This window comes from Scyliorhinus canicula, chromosome 5 (assembly GCF_902713615.1).
Source record: "Scyliorhinus canicula chromosome 5, sScyCan1.1, whole genome shotgun sequence".
Taxonomy (NCBI): domain Eukaryota; kingdom Metazoa; phylum Chordata; class Chondrichthyes; order Carcharhiniformes; family Scyliorhinidae; genus Scyliorhinus; species Scyliorhinus canicula.
The window spans coordinates 15,347,759-15,375,002 of NC_052150.1; the positions used below are offsets into that span (position 1 = coordinate 15,347,759).

Below are 27,244 nucleotides of genomic sequence, written 5' to 3' on the forward strand. Positions count from 1 at the left end.
GTGGCAAAATTTGGTTCCAACTCCATTCACAAGTTTGCTGACGAAACAACCACAGTGGACCGGATTTCGAATAATGACGAGTCACAATACAGGAGGGAGATAGAGAACCTAGTGGGGTGGTGCAGCGATAACAATCTCTCCCTCAATGCCAGCAAAACTAAAGAGCTGGTCATTGACTTCAAGAAGGCAGCACGGTAGCATTGTGGATAGCACAATTGCTTCACAGCTCCAGTGTCCTAGGTTCGATTCCGGCTTGGGTCACTGTCTGTGCAGAGTCTGCACATCCTCCCCGTGTGTGCGTGGGTTTCCTCCGGGTGCTCCGGTTTCCTCCCACAGTCCAAAGATGTGTAGGTTAGGTGGATTGGCCATGATAAATTTCCCTCAGTGTCCAAAATTGCCCTTAGTGTTGGGTGGGGTTATTGGGTTATGGGGATAGGGTGGAGGTGTTGACCTTGGGTAGGGTGCTCTTTCCAAGAGCCGGCGCAGACTCGATGGGCCGAATGGCCTCCTTCTGCACTGTAAATTCTATGAAGCAAAGTACTGTACACATCCCTGTCAGCATCAACGGGGCCGAGGTGGAGATGGTTAGCAGTTTCAAATTCCTAGGGATGCACATATCCAAAAATCTGTCCTATGTCCACCCACGTCGACGCTACCACCAAAAAAGCACAACAGTACCTATACTTCCTCAGGAAACTAAGGAAATTCAGAATGTCCACATTAACACTTACCAACTTTTACAGATGCACCATAGAAAGCATACTATCTGGCTGCATCACAGCCTGGTATGGCAACTGCTTGGCCCAGGACTGCAAGAAACTTCAGAGAGTCGTGAACAGTGCCCAGTCCATCACACGAACTTGCCTCCCATCCATTGACTCCATCTACACTTCCCGCTGCCTGGGGAAAGCGGGCAGCATAATCAAAGACCCCTCCCACCCAGCTTACTCACTCTTCCAACTTCTTCCATCAGGCAGGAGGTACAAAAGTATGAGAACATGCACGAACAGATTCAAAAAACAGCTTCTTTCCCACTGTTACCAGACTCCTTATGGACTGACCTCATTAACACTACACCCCTGTATGCTTCACCCGATGGCGGTGCTTACGTAGTTACATTGTGTACCTTGTGTTGCCTTATTATGTATTTTCTTTTATTTCCTTTTCTTTTTATGAACTTAATGATCTGTTGAGCTGCTCGCAGAAAAATACTTTTCACTGTACCTCGGTACACGTGACAATAAACAAATCCAATCCAATCCAATTTGGAGAGGGCTTGACAAGGTAGATGCAAAGAGGATATTTCCCCTTGTGGCAAAATTTAGAACTAGGGAGCAGTCCCCTAGTTAAGACAAAGATGAGGAGGAATTTCTTCTCTCAGTGGGTTATGAATCTTTGGAATTCTATACACAGAGAGCAGTGGAGGCTGGGACATAAAAGATATTCAAGACGAGTTAAACAGATTTTTGATCTACCAGAGAGTCAGGAGGGGGGCGGTCAAGAAAATGGAGTTAATAAGGCCACAATCAAATCTGTTATTATTTATTGAATGGCAGATAAAGCCTGAGAGGCTTTGTGGCCTATTCCTGCACCTATTTTTATATTCTTATCCCTCCAAGCTTTCTCCCACCTATATTTTACCAGAGATATGCATGGCTGGGCCAGTGGTGTCTGAAGAAGAGTATAATTCCCCCAAAGGCTTTGGGAGTCATATGAGATGAAATCTGAGAGTGTACTGTCATCTCACTAAATGAATGCAGTCGACAACTTGCTCAGATTTTATGCAGTCGAAATGTCAGTGGCAATTTTCCAGGTGAAGAACTGAAGCTCAAAGGATTTTATAGACTCCAAGGGGAAAATAAAGCATATGCTCAACTTAGTACCAAATTAAGATCCCATAACAGATAAAAATAAATTTGAGATTTGCGTATCTCTCTAATTTTGGGATATTCATTATTAATTACTCAATAGGGATTCGGAACGTTGCGTTTACTCCTGACGCAATTGAGTTACAGTTCTTCAGCAAGTACTTGGAAGAAACTGCACCAGCATAATAGCTCCTTAATATCCCATAATAATCCCCTTCCACTGGTTCTACATTTTCTTGGTGGAATATTTTCCTTGCTGGCATGCTGTTTTTTTGTACAGATGTAGTTGCCCCTGGAACAGCAGTCTTTTCCAGAGGCCAGAGGTCAAAGTGGCATTAGCCTTCATTTACTTCTGACTCCCTCGTAGATCAAAAATCTCTTTAACTTGCCTTTTGTGACCACTAGAAGTCTAACGCACTTTACAGCTAATGAAGTACTTTTGAAGTACAGTCACTGTTATGATGTAGAAAACATGGTAGCTAATTTGGGCACAGCAAGGTCCCACACACAACAATGTGATAATGACCAGATAATCTCTTTTTCTGTTGTTGGTTGATGGATAAATATTGGCCAGTACACTAGACATAACTCATCGACTCATCTTCAAAATAATGCCATGGGATCTTTAACATTCAAAACAGGTTGAAGGTTTTGTAAGAATAATCTTCATTGTCACAAGTAGGCTTACATTAACACTGCAGTGAAGTTACTGTGAAAAGCCCCTAGTCGTCATATTCCGGCGCCTGTTCGGGTACACAGAGGGAGAATTCAGAATGTCCAAATGACCGAACAGCGCGTCTTTCAGGACGTGTGGGAGGAAGCCGGAGCACCCGGAGGAAAACCACGCACATACGGGGAGAATGTGCAGACTCCACACAGACAGTGACCCAAGCCGTGAATAAAACCTGGGACCCGGGAGCTGTGAAACAACAATGCTACCCACTGTGCTAATTTTGGTTTAACATTTCATGCAAACAATAGCCCTTCCTATAATGCATCACTCCCTTAGTACCGCACTGATGTTTGTGCTCAAGCCTTGGAGCAGGATTTGATCCTGGAAGCTTGCGACTCAGAGAAGAGACTGCTGCCAGCTGACAAGACAAGTTCAATTTGCAATGGATTGTCACAACTGCATGCCGTAGTGTTCATAGAAATCAGTGGAATCCCCAGAGAAACAGTGGAATTGGCCAATTTCAAGTTGTTTATATTGCTTCTCCGGATTTTATGCTGATCTCTCACCAGAATTATGGCAGGCGATTGGCAGAAATTTAGGGGCAAGACATACATCTCGAATGAAATGCTCAAATTTGAGTTGTCCAATTAGTAAATATGTTTCAGTTTTTCACATGTTCTGAACTGCTTGAGATGATCATGCAATTAGATTTAAAAAATTACACTTATTTTCATATTACTTAGAAAGTAATGAAAACAAATCTATCCAAAACAGGATCGAACATCAGAAACAACCTATTGTGAAAGGGTCTTTAAGGCATAAGCGATGCCACTTGAATTGTTTAGACCAAATTGACGTATTTGTGTTCTGTTTTTCCCTGCATCGATTATTGCAATAATTTAGTGTACATGATAGCAAACATTTCGGATTCTTTCTAAACCAGGAAAGCTGCTTTCAATTTGCTAGATGTGGAAACAATGTCAGTAGAAGCCTAGTTTGGTCTGATGAATGAATGACATGCTGGGTACTTTACTGAAGCAGGTTAACTCGTGGGAGCCAATTTACATGGACCACAGCATAAAAGGGAAAGAAAAACCTTTCTGTTTTATAAATGATGGCTGGCGTCTCTGCACCAAAAACGCAACAACAAAAACCAGCAGACATATTCATCCAAAATGCTGAGCTTTACTGAAATCAAATATAGCCTTAATTGCAACTTCATTTGTATTTAATCATTTGTTGAGCACAATGATAACTAACTGACGAGCAGACTTCAGCAAAACCAGAAAAATTCATTCTTTTCCAAAATTTAAAATCTGCCTTCTACTCCCATTTTCTCCACGGTCATTTCTTCAATTGCTTGATGAATGGTCCGCACCTCTTCCTGGGTTAATGTTCTTTCCATGTGGCGGTAGGTAATCCTGTAGCAGTGGCTGACCTTTTCAGTCCTGGACAGAGAAATAACCATTAGTTCATCAGCTCCAAATGCAGGCTGCATACACCCAAGCTGCCAGATATTTACACACAAATATATGGGGTCGATTTTGTTTCTAGTCTGGTCATGTGAACCCTGCACAGTTTTGCTATAAACTGATTAATTATTCCAATCATCTACTTTTTTCTCTTCTTCACTGTGAATGTGGATCTGCCAAGTAGGCACAGTTCTTAAGAGTTTAACCTTGCAAGGGCCGATTTATTATCTATTTGTACTGCTCTTTGAATCTGTGCTCTATTTTTAGCATACTTGTTAATGCATTTATGTCAAATTCCTGAATGCAATATTTGAACAATTTGTTAACCTATTTTAGCACAGATAAATTTGAACCATCCGAATCTAACCTAACAATTCTTAACAGATCACCACTTTTTAAAATTAACTTAATCGTGGTTTATTCCATATTTGGAGCATTGTGCATTGAATAATGAAAAAGTAAATTATTTTTCCTTCTCAATTTTCATTTCATTCCTTTCTCAATACTGATAAAGGTTATTCCCCTACACCAAAGGATAGATGCCCACAAGCCTGATTGAACCTCACCCAATAAGCTATCCTTCGTGCATAAACCTGGCAATGAGTGTGAGCAAGTTATTATCACAGCCAAGCCAGATTCTGTTCCCACTTGCCATTAGGTTACTGCGCTGTGGTATAGCAATCTACCTTTATATAGACAGTTATCATAAAGAGAAAGCAGGATTGATCTTTTCCTTCTCTTGTTCAACAATGTTGAGGTTGTAGTTTCCCCATTGTTGCTCTGACCAAGAGCAACAAAACCAAATGCTGATTTTGAATATTGCAAACCTTTTTATCCTTGCTTATGTTGGTTGTTGTCTTTTGGCTGTGTTCCAACTTCCAAGCTTTTATTAGTGCCCATCTCTGCCTGCAACCCTTTGAAAGGGTTTGAGAGCATGTCCAAGTTAATAAACAGAAAGTCCTGTTTGTTAAGTGCAGTGGTTCAAGAAGAAGGCACACTATCACCTTTGCAAGACAACTTGGGATGTGGCAATAAATGCGGCAGGGCTGACTGCTAGGCTCCCTTTAAATGTAGGTTGAGTTTAATATGGTAAGTACCTGAATGCCATTAGACATGATTTGCTCCTTTGATACATCACCACAGATATGCAATTAAGCCTAAACCTTCCTGGTATCTATAACATATTTACGCACTCAGTCATTAAGGCATCTGGAATATGTTATCATATAATGGTTACTTACTATATATGGTTAATTGAGTATTACTGGCACCTTGCAAACTGGCATTAGATGAGCCAGAAAATGATCTAGTGATACCAACTTCATTAGGTTATTAGATATCTGACTACACCTGGTTTTACTGCACAAATGAAAGCCACGACTCATGAACTTTTTGATTCTTCATTGGTAAGTGGTTCAAGATGAATCCAGAATGTACTGCTCTTTTTGATATGCTGCAACGAGTGGAACAAAACATAGAAACATAGAAAATAGAAACAGGAGGAGACCATTCGACCCTTCGATCCTATTCCATCATTCAATATGATCATGGCTGATCCTCTATTAACATAAGAGCTAGGAGCAGGAGTAGGCTATCTGGCCCTTCGAGCCTGCTCCGCCATTCAATGAGATCATGGCTGATCTTTTGTGGACACAGCTCCACTTTCCGGCCCGAACACCATAACCCTTAATCCCTTTATTCTTCAAAAAACGATCTATCTTTACCTTAAAAACATGTAATGAAGGAGCCTCAACTGCTTCACTGGGCAAGGAATTCCATAGATTCACAACCCTTTGGGTGAAGAAGTCCCTCCTAAACTCAGTCCTAAATCTACTTCCCCTTATTTTGAGGCCATGTCCCCTAGTTCTGCATTGCACTACACCAGCACTCTCCCCATACCCCTTTAGTGTCTACAAATCTATTTCTTCCTTAAATATATTCAGCGACTTGGCCTCCACAGCCTTGTATGGTAGAGAATTACACAGGTTTATCACCTTCTGAGTGAAGAAATTTCTCATCATCTCAATCCTCAATAGCCTACCCTGTATCCTGAGACTGTGACCTCTTGTTCTAGACCCCCCCAGCCAGAGGAATCAACATCTCTGCATTCAGTCTGTCCAGCCCTTTAAGAATTATATACGTTTCAATGAGATCCCCTCTCATTCTTCAAAATTCAAGTGAATGCAGGTCCAGTCGACCCAATTTCTCCTCAAATGACAATCCCGCCAGCTCAGGAATCAGTCTGGTGAACCTTTGCTACACTTCCTCTAAGGCAAGTATAACATTTCTTAGATTAGGAGACCAAAGCTGCATACAATAATCCAGTGTTATCTCACCAAGGCCTTGTACAGCTTCAGTAAGACATCTGTGTTTCTGTGCTCAAGTCCTCTTGCAATGAACATACCATTTGCCTTCCTTTTTTTTTTATAAATGTTTTTATTCAGTTTTCGTATTTTATATTGAACAAATTACAAATTGTTAGGAGAGAGAAACAAAAAAAAAAAAACAAAAACAAACACGCAAAAATTAACATACATATTTACAGGTAAGCATCTTCGTAGTAGTAACTGCGCCCCCCCCCCCCCCCCCCTCAACATGTTTATTTAGCTTGGTTTTGGGCCTTAGCTAGCCATCGAACCCCCGTAACGAACCTGTAGCCCCCCCCCCCTCCCGCTACCTTCCCCCGACTATTCTTCCTCTTGTACATTGGCCACAAATAGGTCCCGGAACAGTTGCATGAATGGCTCCCACGTTCTGTGGAAGCCGTCGTCCGACCCTCGGATGGCAAATTTGATTTTCTCCATTTGGAGAGATTCCGAGAGGTCGGACAGCCAGTCCGCAGCTCTGGGCGGTGCTGCTGACCGCCAGCCAAACAGGATTCTACGGCGGGCGATCAGGGAGGCAAAGGCAAGGGCATCCGCCCTCCTCCCCAGGAATAGATCTGGCTGTTCTGAAACCCCGAAGACCGCCACTATCGGGCATGGCTCCACCCTCACTCCCACCACTTTGGACATTACCTCGAAGAAGGCTGTCCAGTACTCCACGAGTCTGGGGCAAGACCAGAACATGTGGGCGTGGTTGGCCGGGCCTCTTTGGCACCGTTCACATCTGTCTTCCACCTCCGGGAAGAACCTACTCATACGGGTTCTTGTTAAGTGGGCTCTATGTACCACTTTAGTTGCGTCAGGCTGAGCCTTGCGCACGTGGAGGTGGAGTTGACCCTATGCAGTGCTTCGCTCCAGAGTCCCCACCCGATCTCCATCCCCAGGTCGTCCTCCCATTTCCTCCTTGTTGCGTCCAGTACGGTGTCGTCCCTATCTACCAGTCGGTCATACATGTCACTACAGTTCCCTTTCTCTAGGATACTTGCGTCCAGTAGGTCTTCCAGTAGTGTCTGTCGTGGCGGTTGTGGGTACGTCCTTGTCTCCTTTCGTAGGAAGTTTTTGAGCTGCAGGTACCGTAGCTCGTTCCCCCCAGCTAGCTGAAATTTCTCTGTCAGTTCGTCCAGTGTTGCGATCCTGTCGTCCGTGTATAGGTCCCTGACTGTCAGCGTCCCCCCGTCCTGCCTCCACCTTTTGAAGGTGGCGTCGGTCAGTGCTGGTTTGAACCTATGGTTGTTGCAGATGGGAGCCCTGTTCGACATTTTGGTCAGGCCAAGTTGCTGCCGCAGTTGGTTCCAGGATTGGAGGGTGGCTGTCACCACTGGGCTGCTGGAGTGTTTTTTGGGTGGGGATGGGAGTGCTGCCGTGGCGAGGGCCCGGAGGGAGGTTCCCATGCAGGAGGCCTCCTCCGCACGCACCCACTCAGCTTCTGGCTCCTGGATCCATCCCCTTACTCGCTCGGCTGTTGCTGCCCAGTGGTAGAATTGTAGATTCGGGAGGGCTAACCCTCCCCTGGTTTTTGTTTTTTGTAAGACCTTCTTTGGGATCCTAGCATTTTTACCCCCCCATACGAACGCCATGATAAGTTTGTCCAGCGCTTTGAAAAAGGCCTTGGGGATGTAGATCGGAATGGATCTAAACAGGAAGAGGAACCTGGGCAGTACGTTCATTTTGATCGTCTGAACTCTCCCCGCGAGGGAGAGCGGGAGTGTGTTCCATCTTTGCAGGTCCTTTTTAACTTCCTCCGTCAGGCTGGTGAGGTTCCATTTGTGGATCCCTTTCCAGTCATGGGCTATTTGGATCCCCAGGTAGCGGAATTTATGTCGGGCTTGTTTGAACGGCAGCCCCTTTAGTGCTGCCCCCCCCCCCCCCCCCCCCCCCCCCCCCCCCTTGCGGGTGTACTGGGAAGATCTCACTTTTGCTCATGTTGAGTTTGTAGCCCGAGAAGGCTCCAAACTCTTTCAGGAGCGCGATGATTCCGTCCATGCTGCTTTGTGGGTCCGAGATATAGAGGAGCAGATCATCCGCATAGAGTGAGACTCTGTGCTCTCTACCTCCCCTTCGGATCCCCCTCCAATTTTTTGCTGCCCTGAGCGCGATTGCTAGCGGTTCAATTGCTAGTGCGAACAGCAGCGGGGACAGTGGGCATCCTTGTCTGGTGCCCCTGTGCAGCTGGAAGTATTGGGAGTTGGTATTGTTGGTCTGTACACTCGCCATGGGAGCGTTGTACAGGAGCTTTACCCAAGCGGTGAACCCTGTTCCAAGCCCGAACCGCTCCAGTACCTCTATGAGGTATTTCCACTCGACTCTGTCGAAGGCCTTTTCTGCGTCCAGGGAGACGATCACCTCTTGTGTTCTCTCCCCGGAGGGGGTCATTATCACGTTCAGCAGGCGCCTGATGTTCGCGGTCAGCTGTCTACCTTTGACAAAGCCCGTCTGGTCCTCTGTGACCACCTCAGGTACACAGTCTTCTAGCCTTTTGGCTAGGATTTTGGCCAGTATTTTGGCGTCTGCATTCAGCAGAGATATGGGTCTGTATGACCCACATTCCGTTGGGTCTTTGTCTTTCTTAGGTATCAGCGAGATTGAGGCCTGTGCTAACGTGGGTGGCAACGTGCCCCTAGCTAGCGAGTCTGTGAACATCTCCCGCAGGTGCGGGGCCAGCGCTGTCGCAAATTTTTTGTAGAAGTCCGCCGGGAATCCGTCCGGTCCCGGCGCCTTCCCCGCCTGCATGGAGCTAATGCTGTCCATGATCTCTCCCAGTGCTAGTGGTGCTTCCAGATCCCGTTTTCTGCCCTCTCCCACAACTGGTATGTCCAGTCCGTCAAGAAACCGGTTCATCCCAGCCTTCCCCGTTGGGGGCTCTGAGGTGTACAGCTCTTGGTAGAAGGCCTTGAAGGTTTTGTTAATTCTCTCTGGTTCTGTTTCCAACGTGCCTCTGGTATCTCTGATTTGCGCAATTTCTCTGCTGGCTGCCTGCTTTCTCAGCTGGTGGGCCAACAGGCGGCTGGCTTTGTCCATTTGCCTTCCTAACTGCTTGCTGTACCTGCGCGCTTGCTTTCAGTGACTGGTGTACTTGGACACCCAAGGTCCTTTTGTATGTCAACAATTCCCAATCTATCACGGAAAGGTAATCTTGTTCATTTCAGGCTAAGTGCTCTTTCAACTGATGAGATCATTCTTAATTATTACCAATTAATAATTTGGGCACTGAAAATTGACAATTGCAAGTCGGGAGTCTCAGTCAGTCAGATTTTAATGGTCAGAGTTCTAAAAATGTCAAAGTTATAAACACCTTTGCTTTTTGTCCCATTTCCTTCTCGCTCTGAATTCAATTAATCTTTCATTCTCTTTATTTCTTCCTGTGCCTGCTATGACATTGAACCCACGCTCTTATTTTCACTTTCTTTTCACTCTTTGCAATGTTACTTTCACAATGTTCCAATCTGATTGGTTAAGGAGATACCTTATTGGTTGACCTGTTCCCTTAGGTCCGGGATGCCCTATTTGCCTTGCTGTACCTGTATCTGCTTGTTCCTTCAGCAGCCTGCCATGCCAAAGTTTTAAAAATGTGCAAGAGCATGTCTGCCACCAGATGCTTTTCCACACAAACTAAAGCGTTCAAAATGAGTAGAACAAAGAACAAAGAAAAGTACAGCACAGGAACAGGCCCTTCGGCCCTCCAAGCCCGTGCCGACCATGCTGCCCAACTAAACTACAATCTTCTACACTTCCTGGGTCCGTATCCCTCTATTCCCATCCTATTCATGTATTTATCAAGATGCCCCTTAAATGTCACTATCGTCTCTGCTTCCACCACCTCTTCCGGCAGCGAGTTCCAGGCACCTACTACCCTGTGTGTAAAAAACTTGCCTCGTACATCTACTCTAAACTTTGCCCCTCGCACCTTAAACCTATGCCCCCTAGTAATTGACCCCTCTACCCTGGAGAAAAGCCTCTGACGATCCACTCTGTCTATCCCCCTCATCATTTTGTAGACCTCTATCAGGTCGCCCCTCAATCTCCGTCGTTCCAGTGAGAACAAACCAAGTTTATTCAACCGCTCCTCATAGCTAATGCCCGCCATACCAGGCAACATCCTGGTAAATCTCTTCTGCACCCTCTCTAAATCCTCCACATCCTTCTGGTAGTGTGGCGACCAGAGTTAAACACTATACTCCAAGTGTGGCCTAACTAAGGTTCTATACAGCTGCAACATGACTTGCCAATTCTTATACTCAATGCCCCGGCTAATATGAAGGCAAGCATGGTGTATGCCTTCTTGACAGCTTGTACCCCCTTGCAATTATACTCAGTAAAAGCCACATGAGATTAACGATAACTGGCACTCAAGTAAATAATTCCACCATGAAAACATCCACGGAACTTCACGTCATCCAGTGCTTTATGGTGCTGCAACAATGCTCAATTTCAGAATTGTGTTTCTGGATCTGCCTCTTTAGCCCAGAGCTAGAATTTGGGACTGAAGAAAGGGGGGGGGGGGGGGGGGGGAGGGGGAATCTGAGATATCAATGCAACTGAGTGCTAATGAAATTTAAATCAAAAACAAGACAGAAATGCTGGGAATGTATTGGAGATTAATCAGAAGAGAGAAAAACAAAGTTGTTTCGGGAATTTGCCCATTGCACATTTAAAATTTGCTGCTTTTTCCTTTTCTCACAATTAGTTTCTGCTGCAAAATCCTACAAAATTACTTCCCAATAAACACAGTTTGAAACAGAGGGCATGATTCTCCAGCCACGTTCGCCCGGCGACCAGAGAATCCCACCCCAGGTCAATGGATTTTCCCATTCTACGTGGCTCGCCCATGGGACACTTGTGGGAGGCAGGGCGGGAGAATCCAGCCCAGAGTTTTATTTCACAGGAAATCTTTAGCTCTAACATTGACATAATAAAGTAATTTAAATATGAGACAACTGCCATCTCTTCACCTTTGCATGCTGTCAAAATTTATTTTCATTATAAAGCTTTCTGAAGTTTTATCTAATTTTTCATTGTTTAACTAATAACACCTTACCTTTGCCTAAGCCGCCAATGTAGAAATATGTGTTGTGATCCCCTTGGGGGGGAACCATAAACTAAATTTACTGAATGACCCCCAAATGAAGAAATTATCAACAGGATTCCACCTTTTGCTGCTTTTACTTGAACCCGAGTCAGAACCAAGACAAATTAAATATGAATTAACAGGTAGAGTCTACTTCAAATATGAAGGTAAATTTCACTTTAAAAATAGTTGATAAAACAAAGGTATGAATTACACAAGCACAAACATCCACTTCACTTACTGCATCAATGTGGCATTATGTAGCTACACAGTTCCATAATATGGTATTCTTTATTCATGTAGGGAGGTCAGGAATCCATCCGACAATGGTTTCCACCTTCAAATTTTATGAGTATGATTATCTACAAACACTCTCTCCCTCATGACAACTTAGCTTACCTAGTTCCTTTTCAATCTATCAACCAAATGCAACCTTGTTCATGGTTTGGCCACTTTTGAGAAAATACCCAGCTCTTCAGCATCTAACCAATTCACACAGCTTTCCAGCTTTTAGATCTTTTTAGTCAACTCGCAGAGTAGCTTCAAGACCTTATCTGCTCTCTGCCAAAACTAAAAACTGATCTCTTCCTGAGTGATTTGCTTATTCTGCTCACAAGAACCTTGTGATCTTTCTGTCTCTGTCTGCTTTCTTATTGTGCTTGTTTTTATGCGGTGATTGCCTTTATCCTGAAGCTCCTCTGCTGACAGCTTTCTCTTGCGTCTGTAGCTCTTCTTTGTAGTTGCTAGCCACACGGTTTATTTCTTAACTGTCCTCCTGTTGTACTATTTCCAGGTCAAGGGTCACATGGGCCAGTATTTTTCATTATCCAAGAAAATTACAATTGATCCATTTACAATTGTTTCAAACATTCTTAAAAAGAATTATAGATTCCACAGCCCTATTAAAGAAATTACTAATTTTCATTACTGTACTACGTCTGGGCCAAATAAGGTCACATGTGTCTCAAGGTGCTTCAAAGAGGAATAATCAGACAAAATTGGATAATGAGCCAAGAAGGGGATGTCAAAATGGGCGATCTTGATCAAAGGTCTGGACTTCATGAAGGAGAAATAGAGGAGAGTTGGAAACATAGAGGGGCTTGGGTAGAGAATTCAACATTATGGTGTCTATGTGGTTGATTGTAATGGTTACTAATGGTGGAGTGGGAAGGAGATATCCAAAATCATAGAATCCCTTCATGCAGAAGGAGGCCATTTGGCCCCATCAAGTTTACACCAGCCCTTGGAAAGAGCATCCTACTTAAGCCCATGCCTCCACCCCATCCCTATAACCAGTTATCCCACCTAATCTTTTAGACACTAAGTGGCAATTTAGCATGGCTAATCCATCTAACCTGCGCTTCTTTGGATTGTGGAAGGAGACCGGAGCACCTGTTGGAAACCCACGCAGACATGAGGAGAAAGTGCAAACTCCACACAGTCAGTCACTCGAGGCCAGAATTGAACCCGGGTCCCTGGCGCTGTCAGGCAGCCACCGTGGTGCTGTGAGGCAGCTCTCGTGCCACTGTGCCACCCACAAATGACTAGAGATATTTCGGGTGGGACTTCTGGGACTAGGAGCCAATGTAGGAGAGAGTAGACTGCAGAATTCAGATGAGCTGAAGATTATGGAGGTTGGATGCTAGCTAGGAGAGCTCTGGAGTAAATTAACCTTTTATAGTCCCAACCACTCAGTGTAAAAAAATATTTTCTCATGTCACCTTTGGCTCTTTTGCCAATCTTTTTTTAAATTCTTACCTGGGATGCGGGCATCACAGGCTGTGCCAGCATTTATTGCCCATCCCTAATTGTCCTTGAGGGGGCAGTTAAGAGTAATCCACATTACTGTAGGTCTGGAGTCACATGTAGGGCAGACCAGGTAAGGACGAGAGATTTCCTTCCCTAAAGGACATTAGTGAACCTGATGGGTTTTAATGACTATCAACAATGGTTTCATGGTCATCAGTAGACATTTAATTCCAGATTTTTATTGAATTCAAATTTCACCATCTGCAGTGGTGGGATTTGAACCTGGGTCCCCAGAGTATTACTCTGGGTCTCTGGGTTACTAGTCAAGTGACAATACCACTACGCCACTGCCTCCCCTATCACCTTAAATTGGTGTCCTCTGATTTTGACCTCTGCGTCAATAAGAACAATTTCTCACTATCAGTTCTGCCTAGACCTCTCATGATTTGGAAACCTCTATCAAATCTCCTCCCAACCTTCCCTTCTCTTTAAAGAGAAGAACCTCAGCTTCTCAACTCTATCCTTGCAACTGAAGTCTCTCATTCCTACAACCAGTCTCGTAAATCATTTCCGCACCTTTTGTATTGCCTCTTAAAAAAGAAATGATGCGCTTGGCTGGGAGAAGAATCCGAAGCAATAATGATTTTACACCGACAGTCAATATTTGTCAATCCATGACATGTAGCAAAATTGTAAGCACGATAAACATCTTTAATTAGCAGCTTGTATAGCTCCTGGCATCATATAGGAAAAATAATTACTTAGGTTCTCCATGCAATCTTTGAGGATTGCAGTCGCAGTTTCGATAAACTGAAAATAGTACTGGATATTATAGTTTCTTCCAAATATGTGCTACAAATCAATAAGTTTTAATTGTTCGTGGGATGTGGGCTTTGCTGGCGAGGTCAGTATTTATTGCCCATCCCCAATTGCCCCAGAGAAGGTGAGTTACTTTCCTGCAGTTCATGTGGTGCAGGCACAGCCATAGTGCTGTTCGGGAGTTCCAGGATTTTGACCCACCGCAATGAGGGAATGGTGGCAATGCAATATAGTTCCAAGTCAGGACAGTGGGTGGTTTGAAGAGGAACTTGAGGGTGGTGGTGTTCCCATGCATCTGCTGCCCTTGTCCTTCTAGTTGGTCGAGGTCACGGGTTTGGAAGGTGCTGTAGAATGAGCCTTGGTAAATTACTTCCACTGAGCATTGGTGGTGAAGGGTACGAATGTTTATAGTGGTGGATGGCATGCCAATAAAGCAGCCTGCTTTGTCCTGGATGGTGTTGAGCTTCTTGTTTTTGCCTCTGTACTCATCCAGGCTATCCTGGAACCCTCTTCCTAAGGGCACTGTGGCTGTGCCTGCATCACATGGACAGCGGCAGTATTCCACCTCACCCCTGACTTGTGCTTTGTAGATGGCGGACAGGCTTTGGGGAGTCAGGAGGTGAGTTTTTCTCCACACAATTCCCAGCCTCTGACTTGCTCTGTAGCCATAGCATTTATAAGTGTGGTCCAGTTCAGTTTCTGGTCAATGGTAACCCCTAGAATATTGATAGTAGGGGATTCAGCGATGCAATGTCAAGGGAAGGGGAGGTCATTGATGAAACAGCTGAAGATGGTTGGGTCTAGGACATTTCCCTGAGGAACTCTTGCAGCAATGTCTTGAGATTAAGATGACTGACCTTGGACCATTTTTCTTTGCGCTAGGTATGGCTCCAGCAACTGGAGAGCACTCCCCTGATTCCCAGTGACTTCAGTTTTGCTAGAGGGACCCTTGAGGCCACACTTGGTAAACTGCTACCTTGATATCAAGGACAGTTACTCTCAGGTCACGACTTTTGGCTCAGCAATTTTGGTTATGTTTGGACCAAAGCTGTAATAAGGTCAAGAGCTGAGTGACCCTGGAGAGACCAAAGCTGAGCATCAGTGAGCAGGTTATTGCTGGTAAGTGCTCCTTGATAGCCCTGTCAACGACATTTGTCAATCTTTGTTGACAATACTTTGTTGATGATCGAGAGTAGACTAATGGGGAGTAGTTGTTCGGAGTGGGTTTGTCCTCCTTTCTGTGGACAGGAAATACATGGGCAATGTTTTGCATTACCGAGTAGATGTCAGTGTTGTAGCTGTACTGGAACAGCTTGGCTAGGGGTGTGGCAAGTTCTGGAGCATAAGGCTTCAGCACGATTGCCAGAATGTTGTCATTGCTGGCACCTGGGTGGCACTGCCAGGGTGCCCAAGTGGCACTACCAGGGTGGCAGACTGGCAGCGCCAAGGTGCCTGGGTGGCATCAGTAGTACCAGTGTGCCACCCTGCCCAGAGGCCGACCACCTGGGGGCTTCCAGTGGATTGCCACCCCCCCCTCCCTAACTTAAATATGCAAATTTAGATCCTGCCAATTGTGGGCGGGATCCAGATCACAATGTCTCACAAATCCCGTTAGATCTCACAAGGCATGGTGAGCCGGGTAAATCTGATGCCTCTCGCGAGGTTTACCAGCGCGACGTGATCCATGTCAGGCATGACCGGCCATTAGATCGCGCCTGTAATGAATGTACAATATCCATTCCTGGTGCGTACAGCACCAGGATTCTACCTGAACTAAATGGGACCTTACAAGTGCTGTGCTTACAAGTAATGTTGGCTAAGTATTGTAAGAACACCTTGCATATCATTGTACTGCCATTTTGCTGAATGAACTTCCAATTACTTAGTCCATAAATGAACATCCAGCATTGTTAGATTGGAGGTTCGGATACAACGTTTAAAGAAACATTAAGAAGTTTCATGCAACAACTTTAAAGCCATTTTGACTCATTTTTCTATTACTGTTCTGTGGTACAGAAGGTGTGATGAGCCTTTGTGGCAATTAATTAAAAAGATTGGTCCCAACTTATTCCTGAAGCTTTATTTTTCAGTGCTCATCAGCTTGCCAGCCCTAATTCAGTGCTACAAGTAAATTTTGAGGTTATATTCCCGATAATCTAGTCCAATTTAATTAAACACGCAGACAACAAAGTTACCCAGCACCTTGAGTACACCTCTTCCTCTTCAGTTCCATGTCACAATCTACATGAGGGCTGGTTTAGCTCAGTGGGCGAGAAAGCTGGTTTGTAATGCAGAACAAGTCCAGCAGCGTGGGTTCAATTCCTGTACAAGCTTACCCGAACAGGCGCCGGAATTTGGCGACTAAGGGTTTTTCACTGTAACTTTCTCAAGTTTGAGCAACACCCTAATTTGTTTTCATGACTGTTGATCAACTTTATCCATGCTATTGCATTTCCTATCATATGCTTCTGAATTATTTTAAAAACAATTCTCTTGTGAAGAAACCTAGTGAAAGCTTTCTGAAAATGTTATGCAATAATTGCTTTAAACAACTACTGCATTCCCTTTATTGAACCAACTGGTCATGTCATCAAAAAAGTCACAAATTGGTTAAACATGCCTTGTCTTTAACAAATCCATCTTGGTTATCTCTGATTAACCCATACTATTCTAGTTGCCCAGTAACTTTATTTTAATTTTTGATTTTGAAAGATTTCTCACAATTGATGTTATAATAACAGGGTCTCCCGTCTCTTCAGTTCCCTGTCAGAATCTACATTATGGCTGGTTTAGCTCAGTGGGCTAGACAGCTGGTTTGTAATGCAGAACAAGGCCAGCAGCGCGGGTTTGATTCCCGTACAAGTTTACCCGAACAGGCGCCGGAATGTGGTGACTAGGGGCTTTTCACAGTAAATTCATACTTGTGATAATAAAAGATTATTATTATTACATTATGTAAAGAAGGATTGAGAAGTTATGGCGAAAACCTCTGCTATCTCCTCTCTGACTCCTTTCAATCGCCTAGACACTGAGAAGATTTAATAGGGAAATAGTTACAAAGAGACATGCAATGGGGCACCAAATACAAAATAGATTCTGCTGGATATTGTTTGTAAGGTTGAATAATCAGATCAGAGCTGTATTTTGTATTTTTGCTGATGAAGTCAAGAAAGATTTAACGGAGTAAAGGAATGTATTTCACTGTCTGCACAGAATTGAATAAGACCAACTAAACACTGAACATTCCTTCCCTGTTACAAGAATATTACAGTAGTACGACACTGAACTCATTTATTGTTAAATTCTTATTTCTTTCATGGATCCTGAGCAGTCATGCAATTTACCTCACTCCACAGAAAATGTGGAAGAAGTTAGCATTATGCTTCACTGTATTACTGTAGTTATATTTATAGCAAATAATTCTGCACCTGAATACTGAACAAGTACCATAAACTAGTTACTAACAATTCAGGTATTATTCTGCAATTTTGTTACAACACGTGTTAAACAGTTTAATCGGAAACTACAGCGATCATTGGCTTTTAATTGCACCATGACAAAATAATTACTGCCACCTGTTGTTGATGCATGAACTGGCAACAGGATCCCAGAATTAAGCTTCTCTTCTGAGGTGTTCAAGTATAATTTTAAAAAATAACCATTTCTGTGCCCAGGTATACCACAGAATTGTAGGCTTTAAAATCTGTTTCTTTGTATTGCCTTAAAAGAGAATTTCAGCAAAACGTCAAAAAGACATTGGGCATGATATTGGGCCCAGTGGGTTCCGTTCGTGAAGCAAAATGGTGCCCATTGCCTGCTGTAAATTATGCTGGATAACATATTGGTAAGCGTGATAGTTACGGTCTGCTGTGGCGCTGAGGTCCAAGGTTCGATCCCGGCCACGGGTCACTGTCCATGTCTGCGTGGGACTCACCCCCACAACCAAAAGATGTGCAGGGGAGGTGGATTGGCCAAGCTAAATTGCCCCTTCATTCGAAATTTTTAAAAAAAGATTTCAATGTCAATTAGTGTCCAACAGTGTGCGAATGAGATGCTTGCATTTCGCTAAGCATGTCCTGTCTGAGATCTGCCACGCCCAGCAGCCACAAGACTAACTTTAGAGCAGGGTGAGGGCTGCAATGTCAGTGACTGTGGAGGTGACAGTGTGGACAAAATTTTATGCTGCAGGATTAAGGCTTTATGATTGTTGCCAAGATACCAGGCATTAACCTGCACTTGCACAATTGGCTGCCTATGGTTACATATCAGCTTAACGTTGAGGGAATTGAACCCCTTTCAATTCTGGCATATGGCAGGGATACTGTGCAGCCACCTTAAAATGATAAATGAGTAGTCAATAGCGCCCTGCAATATGTAAAGCCATGTGTACAGTCCATCTGCTGGTCTCTGGAATGAGAGAATCATATGTAGTTAGCTCCTATTGAATAAAGAGCCTCAACCATCTCCCTTTGACAACAGTGGACAGCAAACTGTGTAAACATTTTCAGTTCTAGCCTGCATTTCAGTTGCATGGGTTTACTGGGCATTACCATCTTTTTGGGGGTTATCCAATTCAGTCCACTTCTTCTCATCTCCCAACCTCTCACAAATAACACACACCTAACAGTGTAAATGATATGAAGAGTACAATGACAACTGAGTGAATACTTCTGGCAGCAAGTTCACAAATTCATGACAGCACTTCAGTCTTACATTAGTATCCAGTTCACCTTTTAATTAGCTCCCATTTTTGTCTGCATTCTAATGTTATGGTGAAGGAGCTGCCATGTGAGGCGGAAACAACAGTCAAAAATAGCAGGCATGATAAATACCCGGGTTAATGTTAACAAGTACAACAGAGCCAACAAATATGCTGTAATGTCTGTAATATATCAGAATTCCTCCCTATTTGTAGACAGACATCAAAATCAGAATGGAAGTTGCTGCAATTAATTGAGGCCATGTTGCATGGGTGACCATGCAGCTCGCTTCTTGAGAAATGAAATGAAAATCGCTTATTGTCACGAGTAGGCTTCAATGAAGTTACTGTGAAAAGCCCCTAGTCACCACATTCCGGCGCCTGTCCGGGGAGGCTGGTACGGGAATCGAACCGTGCTGCTGGCCTGCTTGGTCTGCTTTAAAAGCCAGCAATTTAGCCTTGTGAGCTAAACCAGCCCCTAAAATCGATTATTGTCACGAGAAGGCTTCAATGAAGTTACTGTGAAAAGCCCCTAGTCGCCACATTCCGGCGCCTGTTTGGGGAGGCTGTTACGGGAAAGGGGGTAGTCTGACACATGGAGTTTTCTACAACCATAACCATGTTGTGCTATGGTCATTGAAGCAAGGCAAATCTGTTCTATTTTCCTCCCTTTCCCCTCACATGCATAACCAGTAGAATCACAATTGATAGGACTCACTCCACCGATCTTCTTACTTTAAGTTACAGACAGCCCACATAAGTTGATTACTATTAATGATTACTAAGGAAGGAAAATGAAAGTAAGGATACTGTAAAATTATTAGGCCAATAAGATCTATAGGGATGTTTCACATAGCAGGGAGAGAATATAAGTTGTTGCCTTGAATAATAAAAAAAAAATGCAGAAACAGATATTAATTCTAATCCCAAGATTTTTTCTAAATAAATTCTAGATTTCTTTGTTCAGGTAGATGTCAAATATTCCCATATCAGGAGCAAATATGCCATTATTGACTGATTGAATTTAGTCAAGATTAATACTAATAAGATAATGTATTATCATTTTCTTGAGCCTTCCTCTTATATTTTTTGATTAAATGTACCCCTTTTTACTGCAGTCTTAAAGCCTTTCCTTACCAACTGGCCAGACAGCTCTGCAGCGAGAAGTGAGTGAACAGCCAGTGCCAGAATATGAACACCACAGAACAGGTCATTGCCAGTGTTGGCCAAGGTGTGACTCTCCCGTACAATGACCACCAATCCTCTCCATTACAGACCTAAAGTGACATGTCCAACCTTGTTAACGCTCAACACAAAATAAATTACGAACTGAGCAGAGTGGGCTGCAATCTGGGGTCATGCAGTTTGCCCCATGACCCATATATCCCCACCATTCGGCCCATCGTGCCTGTGTTGATTCTTTGAAAGAGTTAAAGAGACCTCCTACAAGGCATTGTATTCCAGATTACAAGAACACATTGCATGAAAGGAATTCTCCTGATCTAACTATATATGTAAAATATATCAAATATGTGTTACAATCTTGCTGAAGCTGGAAACAGTTTCTCCCGATGTACTCTCCCAAAAAACCTAACGGGTTGGATTCTCCGTTGCCCGACGGTGAAATTGGGAACGGTGATCGGGCGGAGAATAGCATGAAGTGAAAAAGCAGTGAATTTTCATTGTTTCTGCCTGGATTTGCGTTGCGGGGGAGAGGAGCGTCTGCTGGACCTCATTTTCAGGCTGCCCACTCAAAATGGCAGCCCAATAGTAGGATTTGTTATGGGATCCCTTGCGCTCCCTGCAATCCAACAATTTGCGTGGCTGGGGAGAGTAAATTGCTGGGCGTAGCTCCGAGTGCCAATGCAAACCAGAAGCGATTCAGCTCCTGAGAACATAGGTGGGATTCTCTGCTTGCTGACACCGATTTTGTAATCGGCGATCGGGCGGAGAATTCCTTTTTACGAACAAATCGGGGGTAGTGCCTGTTTCCGGATGCTCCGCCCCCTTCAAAATGGCATCATTGGGGAGTACGCCACACGACGTTGGGACGGCCTCAGGACGTTACCTGAAGGCCCTCCCCTGATGCTCCGCTCCCAATGGGCCGAGTTCACGACGGCGCAGTTTACTTGTGCTCTCAGTTTCCGTGAACCTGGCGTGGCAGCTGCGGACTGTGTCCAGCGGCGCCACAGTCGGGGGGGGGGGGGGGGGGAGCAAGGCGGTGTCCAGGGGTACACTCTGGCAAGTCGGGTCCGCGAGAAGCCAGCGCCATGTTTTTTTCTTATAAATCTTTTTATTGAGGTATTTGTGATTTTGTAACAACAACAGAAGAAACAGTGTACATACAAATATAGACGTAGTGCAAAGGCTGTCTTCCTCTCTCACAGGTCCCACCTTTCTTACACACTAATCTAAACTAAACTCCCCTCTCTGCTGACAGTTAATTTTCACTAAAGAAGTCGACGAACGGCTGCAACCTCCGGACGAACCCTGACATTGACCCGTTCAGGGCGAACTTGATTTTCTCCAGACAGAGAAAGCTAGCCACGTCAGTAAGCCAGGTTTCTGACTTCAGGGGCTTTGATAATATCCGTCTCTGGGCTACCAGGGTGGCAGAGGCCAGAACGTCTGCCTCTTTTGCCTCCTGGATTCCCGAATCCTCCAACAGTCTGAAAATCGGCACCTCTGGACTCAGCGCCGCCCTTGCTTTTAACACCGTGGACATGACATCCGCAAACCCCTGCCAGAATCCCCTAAGCTTCGGGCATGCCCAGAACATATGGACATGGTTCGCTGGCAGCCCCCACCCCCGCACATTTTGCACATCTGTCCAAAGAACCTGCTCATCCGGGCCACTGTCATGTGTGCCTGGTGAACAACCTGAAATTGTATCAGGCTGAGCCTGGCGCATGATGTGGACGCATTGACTCTACTCAACGCATCTACCCAGAGACCATCCTCTATCTCTCCTCCTAACTCCTCTTCCCATTTATGTTTCAGCTCCTCGGTCTGCGTTTCCTCTGACCCCATGAATTATTTATATATGTCCGAAACCCTCCCTTCTCCCACCCATACTCTGGAAACTACCCTGTCCTGTATCCCCCTTGATGGTAGGAACGAGATTGAGACCTGCCTGCAAAGGAAGTCCTGCGCCTGCAGGTACCTAAACTCATTCCCTCCCATCAATTCAAATTTCTCCCCCAACTCCCTCAGGCTGGGAAAGCTCCCCTCCAAGAACAGGGGCGGCATTCTCCCCTACCCGGCGTGACGGAGGGTCCCGGAGTAGGGGAGTGGCGCCAACCACTCAGGGGTCGCGCCTCCCCAAAGGTGGGGAATTCTCCCCACCTTTGGGGGCCAGCCCCGCGCCGGAGCGGTTTGCACCAGAAGACTGGCGCAAACACCCGGCGCCCCCGCCAGCAGGGCTGGCCGAAAGGCTTTCGGCAGTCGGCGCATGCGTTGGCAATGACGTCAGCGGCAGCTGGCTGCTGACGTCACTGCCGGCGCATGCGCGATGCGGGGTTCTCTTCCGCTTCTGCCATGGCGGAGGCCGTGGCGGTGCGGAAGGAGAAAGAGTGCAGCCAGGGCACTGGCCCGCAGTCTGAGCGGGGGGCCCCGATCGCGGGCCAGGCCACCGTGGGGGCACCTCCCGAGGTCCGATCGCCTCCTGCCCCCCCAGGACCCAGCGGCGGGACCTCGGCCCATGCGGGCCGGAGAATCGCCGCAGGGGCCTCTCCGATCGGAGTGGCGAGATTCCCACCACCGCCACTTCCCGGGTGGCGGAGAATCTCCGACCCTGCGTGGGCGGGATTTTAGGCGCCCCCAGGCGATTTTCCGACCCGGCGTGGGGTTGGAGAATTTCGCCCCAGATCTCCCATCCTCTCGATCCCTGCTCTCTGCCATCTCTGAAACCCGCCATCTAGCATCCCCGGGGCAAACCGATGATTATTGCAGATTAGAGACCAAACCGATGCTCTCTCTGCTCCCACATGTTTCCTTCATTGCCCCCAGACTCTCAGGGCCGCCACCACCGCCGTGCTGGTGGGAACGGCAGAGACGCCATTACCAATGCCCCCAAACCCGTGCCCTTACATGATGCCGCCTCTACCCGCTCCCACATCCCACCCCCCCAACCACCACCACCCACTTCCTAATCATGGCTATATTTGCCGATCAATAGTAATTGCTAAAGTTCGGCAGCACTAGCCCACCCTCCCCCCCGGTTACGCTCCAGCATCCCCATTTTTACTTGCGGGGTCTTGCCCGCCTACTCACGCCGTCTTGCCCGCCGGCCAGCTCCATGTTGTACGGCGTGACCGCTGCAGGTTGTCGCCGTCAGCATACGCGGCCACGGACCCGGCAATTCTCCGGCCGTTTATTTTGTAAAGTCCATGGCCGGGATTCTCCACCCCGCGCCGGGTCGGAGAATCACCAGGGGGACACGAGAATCGCCTACCGCCACCGGCTTCACCATTCACTGGTGCCGATTCTCGGGCACCCACGGGTATACCACCACGCCGGTCGGGGGCCGTTGACAGCGGCCCCTCCGGCGCTTCTCCGGGCCCCGATGGACCGCGAGTTTGGCTGAGTCCAGCCGGCGTGGGTTATTCAGGTCCCACACAGCAAGAACTGGAAGGTAAGTCTGCGGGGGCCGTCCTGCATGGGCGGCAGGGGGATCCAACCCCGGTGGGGGAGGCCCCCACGGTGGCCTGGCCCACGATCGGGGCCTACCGATCGGCGGGCGGGCTGGTTCTGTGGGGGCCTATTTTGCTCCGCGCCGGACCCTGTAGGACTCCGCCATATTTCCTGGGGGCCGAGGCAGAGAAGGGAACCCCCGTGCGTGCACGGAAATACACCTGCCGTAGCGTGCGTGCGCGGAAATACGCCGGCCATTCCGCGCATGGTGGAATCACGCCAGCCGTTCTGCGCATGCGCGGTACCGCGCGGGCCGTTCCAAGCAAGTTGGAGCCACAGGGACCACTCCAGCGCCAACCTAGGCCCCTAGGAAGGGGAGAATTCCCCATTATTGGGGACTGTTGACGCCAGAGCGGTTGGCGTCGCTTTTCACGCTGGCGTGGGGACATAGCCCCATTATTGGAGAATCCCGCCCTGTGTGTTTTATATGAAATAATTATATGGTAGCCCCTCACTGGTCAGAGGGTCGGTACTGGGGCCTCGATGATTTTTTCATTGTAGATCTAGACACTTCCTCCGCACATAGCCTCAAAATCGGAGAATCCAGTCCATAATCTCCCAAACGGAGAATTCAGGGCGAAATTCTCCGCCCCCCACGACGGGTGGGAGAATAGCGGGAGGGCCTTCCCGACATTTTTGCCGCCCTCCCGCTATTCTCCCCCCCCCCGCCGAAGTCCCGACCCGAATCGCTGCCGCCGTTTTTTACGGCCGGCAGCGATTCTCAGCTGTTAGATGGGCCGAAGTCCCAGCCCTTTACGCCGTTTTTACGAACGGCAAACACACCTGGTCTTGCCGTTCGTAAAAACGGCGTGACTAACTCGCTATTAATAACCATGGCACCGATTGGCACGGCCGTCACGGCCGTGCCAAGGGTGCCATGGGCCCGCGATCGGTGGGCACCGATCGCGGGCAGCGGGCCCGATGCCCGCGCACTACTTGTCCTTCCTCCGCCCTGCAGTATCCATTCGCGGGGCGGCTGAGGGGCAACCCGGCCCGCGCATGCGCGGGTTTCGCGCAAAACGCGATGACGTCACCCGCGCATGCGCGGGTTGGAGTCTTCCAAACTGCGCATGCGCGGCTGACGTCATATGACGCGTCAGCTGGCGCTAACTCCGGCAAGCGGGCTTAACGATTTTCGTTAAGCCCGTCTTGCCGGAGCCTACGGCGTCGGGCTGCTAGCCCCGACCGGGGACCAGAATCGGTCCCCGGTCGGGAAGGGGCGCGATGCCGTAAAACCCGCCCGGGTTTTACGCCAGCTTTACGATTTCTCCTGTTTTGGGAGAATCGCGCCCTCAGTCTTTGAAGTCCATTATTCCAGGTAGCATTCGAAGAAATCTCTATTGCAGCCACACCACGGCATTGACATTTTTTCTACATTGTGTCATAACAGTTAAAAAAACGCACCTTTAAACATTTCAAACAAAGCACTGTGAATTTGTTAAAAAACACCTTGCAGTGAATGCAGATTCCCTGCAGCCTAACTTTAAAACCGTTGTTTCTAATACAATGTTTATGTCAATTAGCTTCAACTTCTCAGCCACATTTAACTTTTAATTCTTGTATTTCCAACTTCCCCTCTTATTGATTACTTCGTTCTGATGAGCGTGACAATTGCTCTTGCTTATCTGTTAAGCATTGATCATGTACAGAACAGCAGTGCCTCCTATCAGTTAAACAAGTCATATACATAAGTAAATAAATTGATAGGCTATTAGCGATCATTTGATGATTCTGACAACGCAGTTGGTTTAATAAGCAAGCTTTTCTTGAATGTGATCATTAGCAGGGGACTTCAACCCAAGAGACAAACAAGCAGCTCTGCTAACCTGGCACCATGTGTGACAGGGATGGGGACACATCATTGAAACTACCATATAGCACCAGCACTAATTGGTATTGTAGAGACAGAATCTACCATTTCATATAAGACTTGAATGCTAATATAAGTTTCTCTGTGCTATTTCCATTATGGAAAATAAAATAAGATCAAAAACTCCCATCTCCCACCCCTCAAAAAGGAATTGAGCAGCAATAAGAGAAGATATTGCTCCTGAAATCACACCAGGCATTTCACTGGTTATGCACTGAAATTTAGTTGGAAATTGGAAAAAGCTCCAGAGAAATATTCTAAAAGGCTGCTTTCAGCCATTCAGACAGTTTTTTTGAAGATGTGATTAACTAGAAGAGGCCTATAATGCAGGCTGAGTAGCCACCTGTGGTGTCAGGATAACAGGCACCCAGACTAAAACATAATGATTTGAATTCTCTGTTCGGGAGATTAAGTTCTCCTGCCGGAGTGGAATTGCTCCTGGTGTGCGGTGGCGCAAGGAGCGGCACCCAGGAGCGATTCCCTCGCCTTTCCTCAGCACCCTGGTACCTGGCTACCATTTTGAGCAGGCAGCCTGATACCACGGTCCGGCAGCAGCCCCCCCCCCCCCCCACAACACAAATTCAGCCGCACCCCACTGTTAAGTATGGGCATCACCCCCCTCATCCCCCACCACCACCACAAGACTTAAGGGTACCCCCACACAGCATGTGCACATGAGAGTGACCTGACCCCTCCCCACTGACCCCGCACCAGACCCACAACGGGAACCCCCATGTGAAAGACACCTCAACAGAGATCCTCCCCCCCATCAGTCACCTGCCTGGAAGCCAAAGAGCAGTCCAGGTTTTGAAAGCAGTAGTTCTTACCGGTGTCCTGGGTTTCAGAGAAGGCCATAGGGCTGCACAGTAGCATAGTGGTTAGCACAGTTACTTCACAGCTCCAGGGTCCCAGGTTCAATTCCCGGTTTGGGTCGCTGTCTGTGCGGAGTTTGCACATTCTCCCTGTGCTTGCGTGGGTTTCCTCCGGGTGCTCCGGTTTCCTCCCACAGTCCAAAGATGTGCAGATTAGGTGGATTGGCTATGCTAAATTTCCCTTAGTATCCAAAAGAGGTTAGGTGGGGTTACAGGGATAGGATGGAGGTGTGGAGATAGGGTAGCGGTATGGGCTTAGGTAGGGTGCTCTTTCCAAGGGCTGGTCCAGACTCAATGGGCTGAATGGCCTCCTTCTCCACTGTAAATTCTATGAAAACACATCACAAGGCTTTAAACCCCCACAGATCTTTTGATCTGTGAGGCTTCTCTTCACTTTCAAAGAGAAATAATGTTTAATAGGCTGTTAGCTTCCTAACAACCAGGTGCCTGGAATGTTCATTTTCATCTCCCTTCATGCTTGAATGCATTTCAAGCACCCAGCTGTGAAGCTAACCACAATATTTATAAACATCTACAAAATAAATGCATTCACTTCCTTTTTTTCTCAGCAGAAAGTACTTAACTTTTTTGATGTGGTCAAGAGCTGTCAATCATAGCTACATGTTCCATGACTGATGGGGGTGGGTTCTGATGGGAGTGTCTTTGATATGGAGGTCTCTGATGGGGGAGAGGAGGTCTCTATTGGAGGTCTGATTGTGGTTTTAAATGAGAAGCCTGGGGTGGGCAAGATTTACGTTGTGAGGGGGCGGGAAGCCCTCCGATGGACTTTGGTGGGCACCTACGTTACATATTTACCACCTTGACCCACCGCGGCGTCCACTGTGTCTGGGCTATGCTTGATAAACCTTGCACCAATCCACACCTGCGTGAATCCCAGCCGAGAGGGCTTGAGCATCCGGGTGGTGTGGAAAATCGGACTTCCGGTCTGTTAATTTGGATGCAAATAGGTTAAAATGGCCCATTTGCATCCTCCCGCTGGTATAGGGCATGTAGCTCGCTGCCACCCCCGATGGAGGGCCGGAGAATCAGACACCAAACCTGTTTTTAGCCTGCGCTCGAT

The 27,244-nt window shown here is 46.6% G+C and overlaps 1 protein-coding gene across 1 annotated transcript in view; it reads right to left on the reverse strand.

Annotated features, from left to right (window-relative positions):
- Positions 1 to 3,706: 3,706 nt before the first annotated feature.
- fars2 (phenylalanyl-tRNA synthetase 2, mitochondrial) overlaps positions 3,707 to 27,244 on the reverse strand; it is a 541,716-nt gene continuing 518,178 nt past the window's right edge. Inside the window, 1 exon segment of the mRNA XM_038796635.1 lies at positions 3,707 to 3,989. Coding sequence (XP_038652563.1) covers positions 3,851 to 3,989 — 139 coding nt within the window. The 3' untranslated portion in view covers positions 3,707 to 3,850.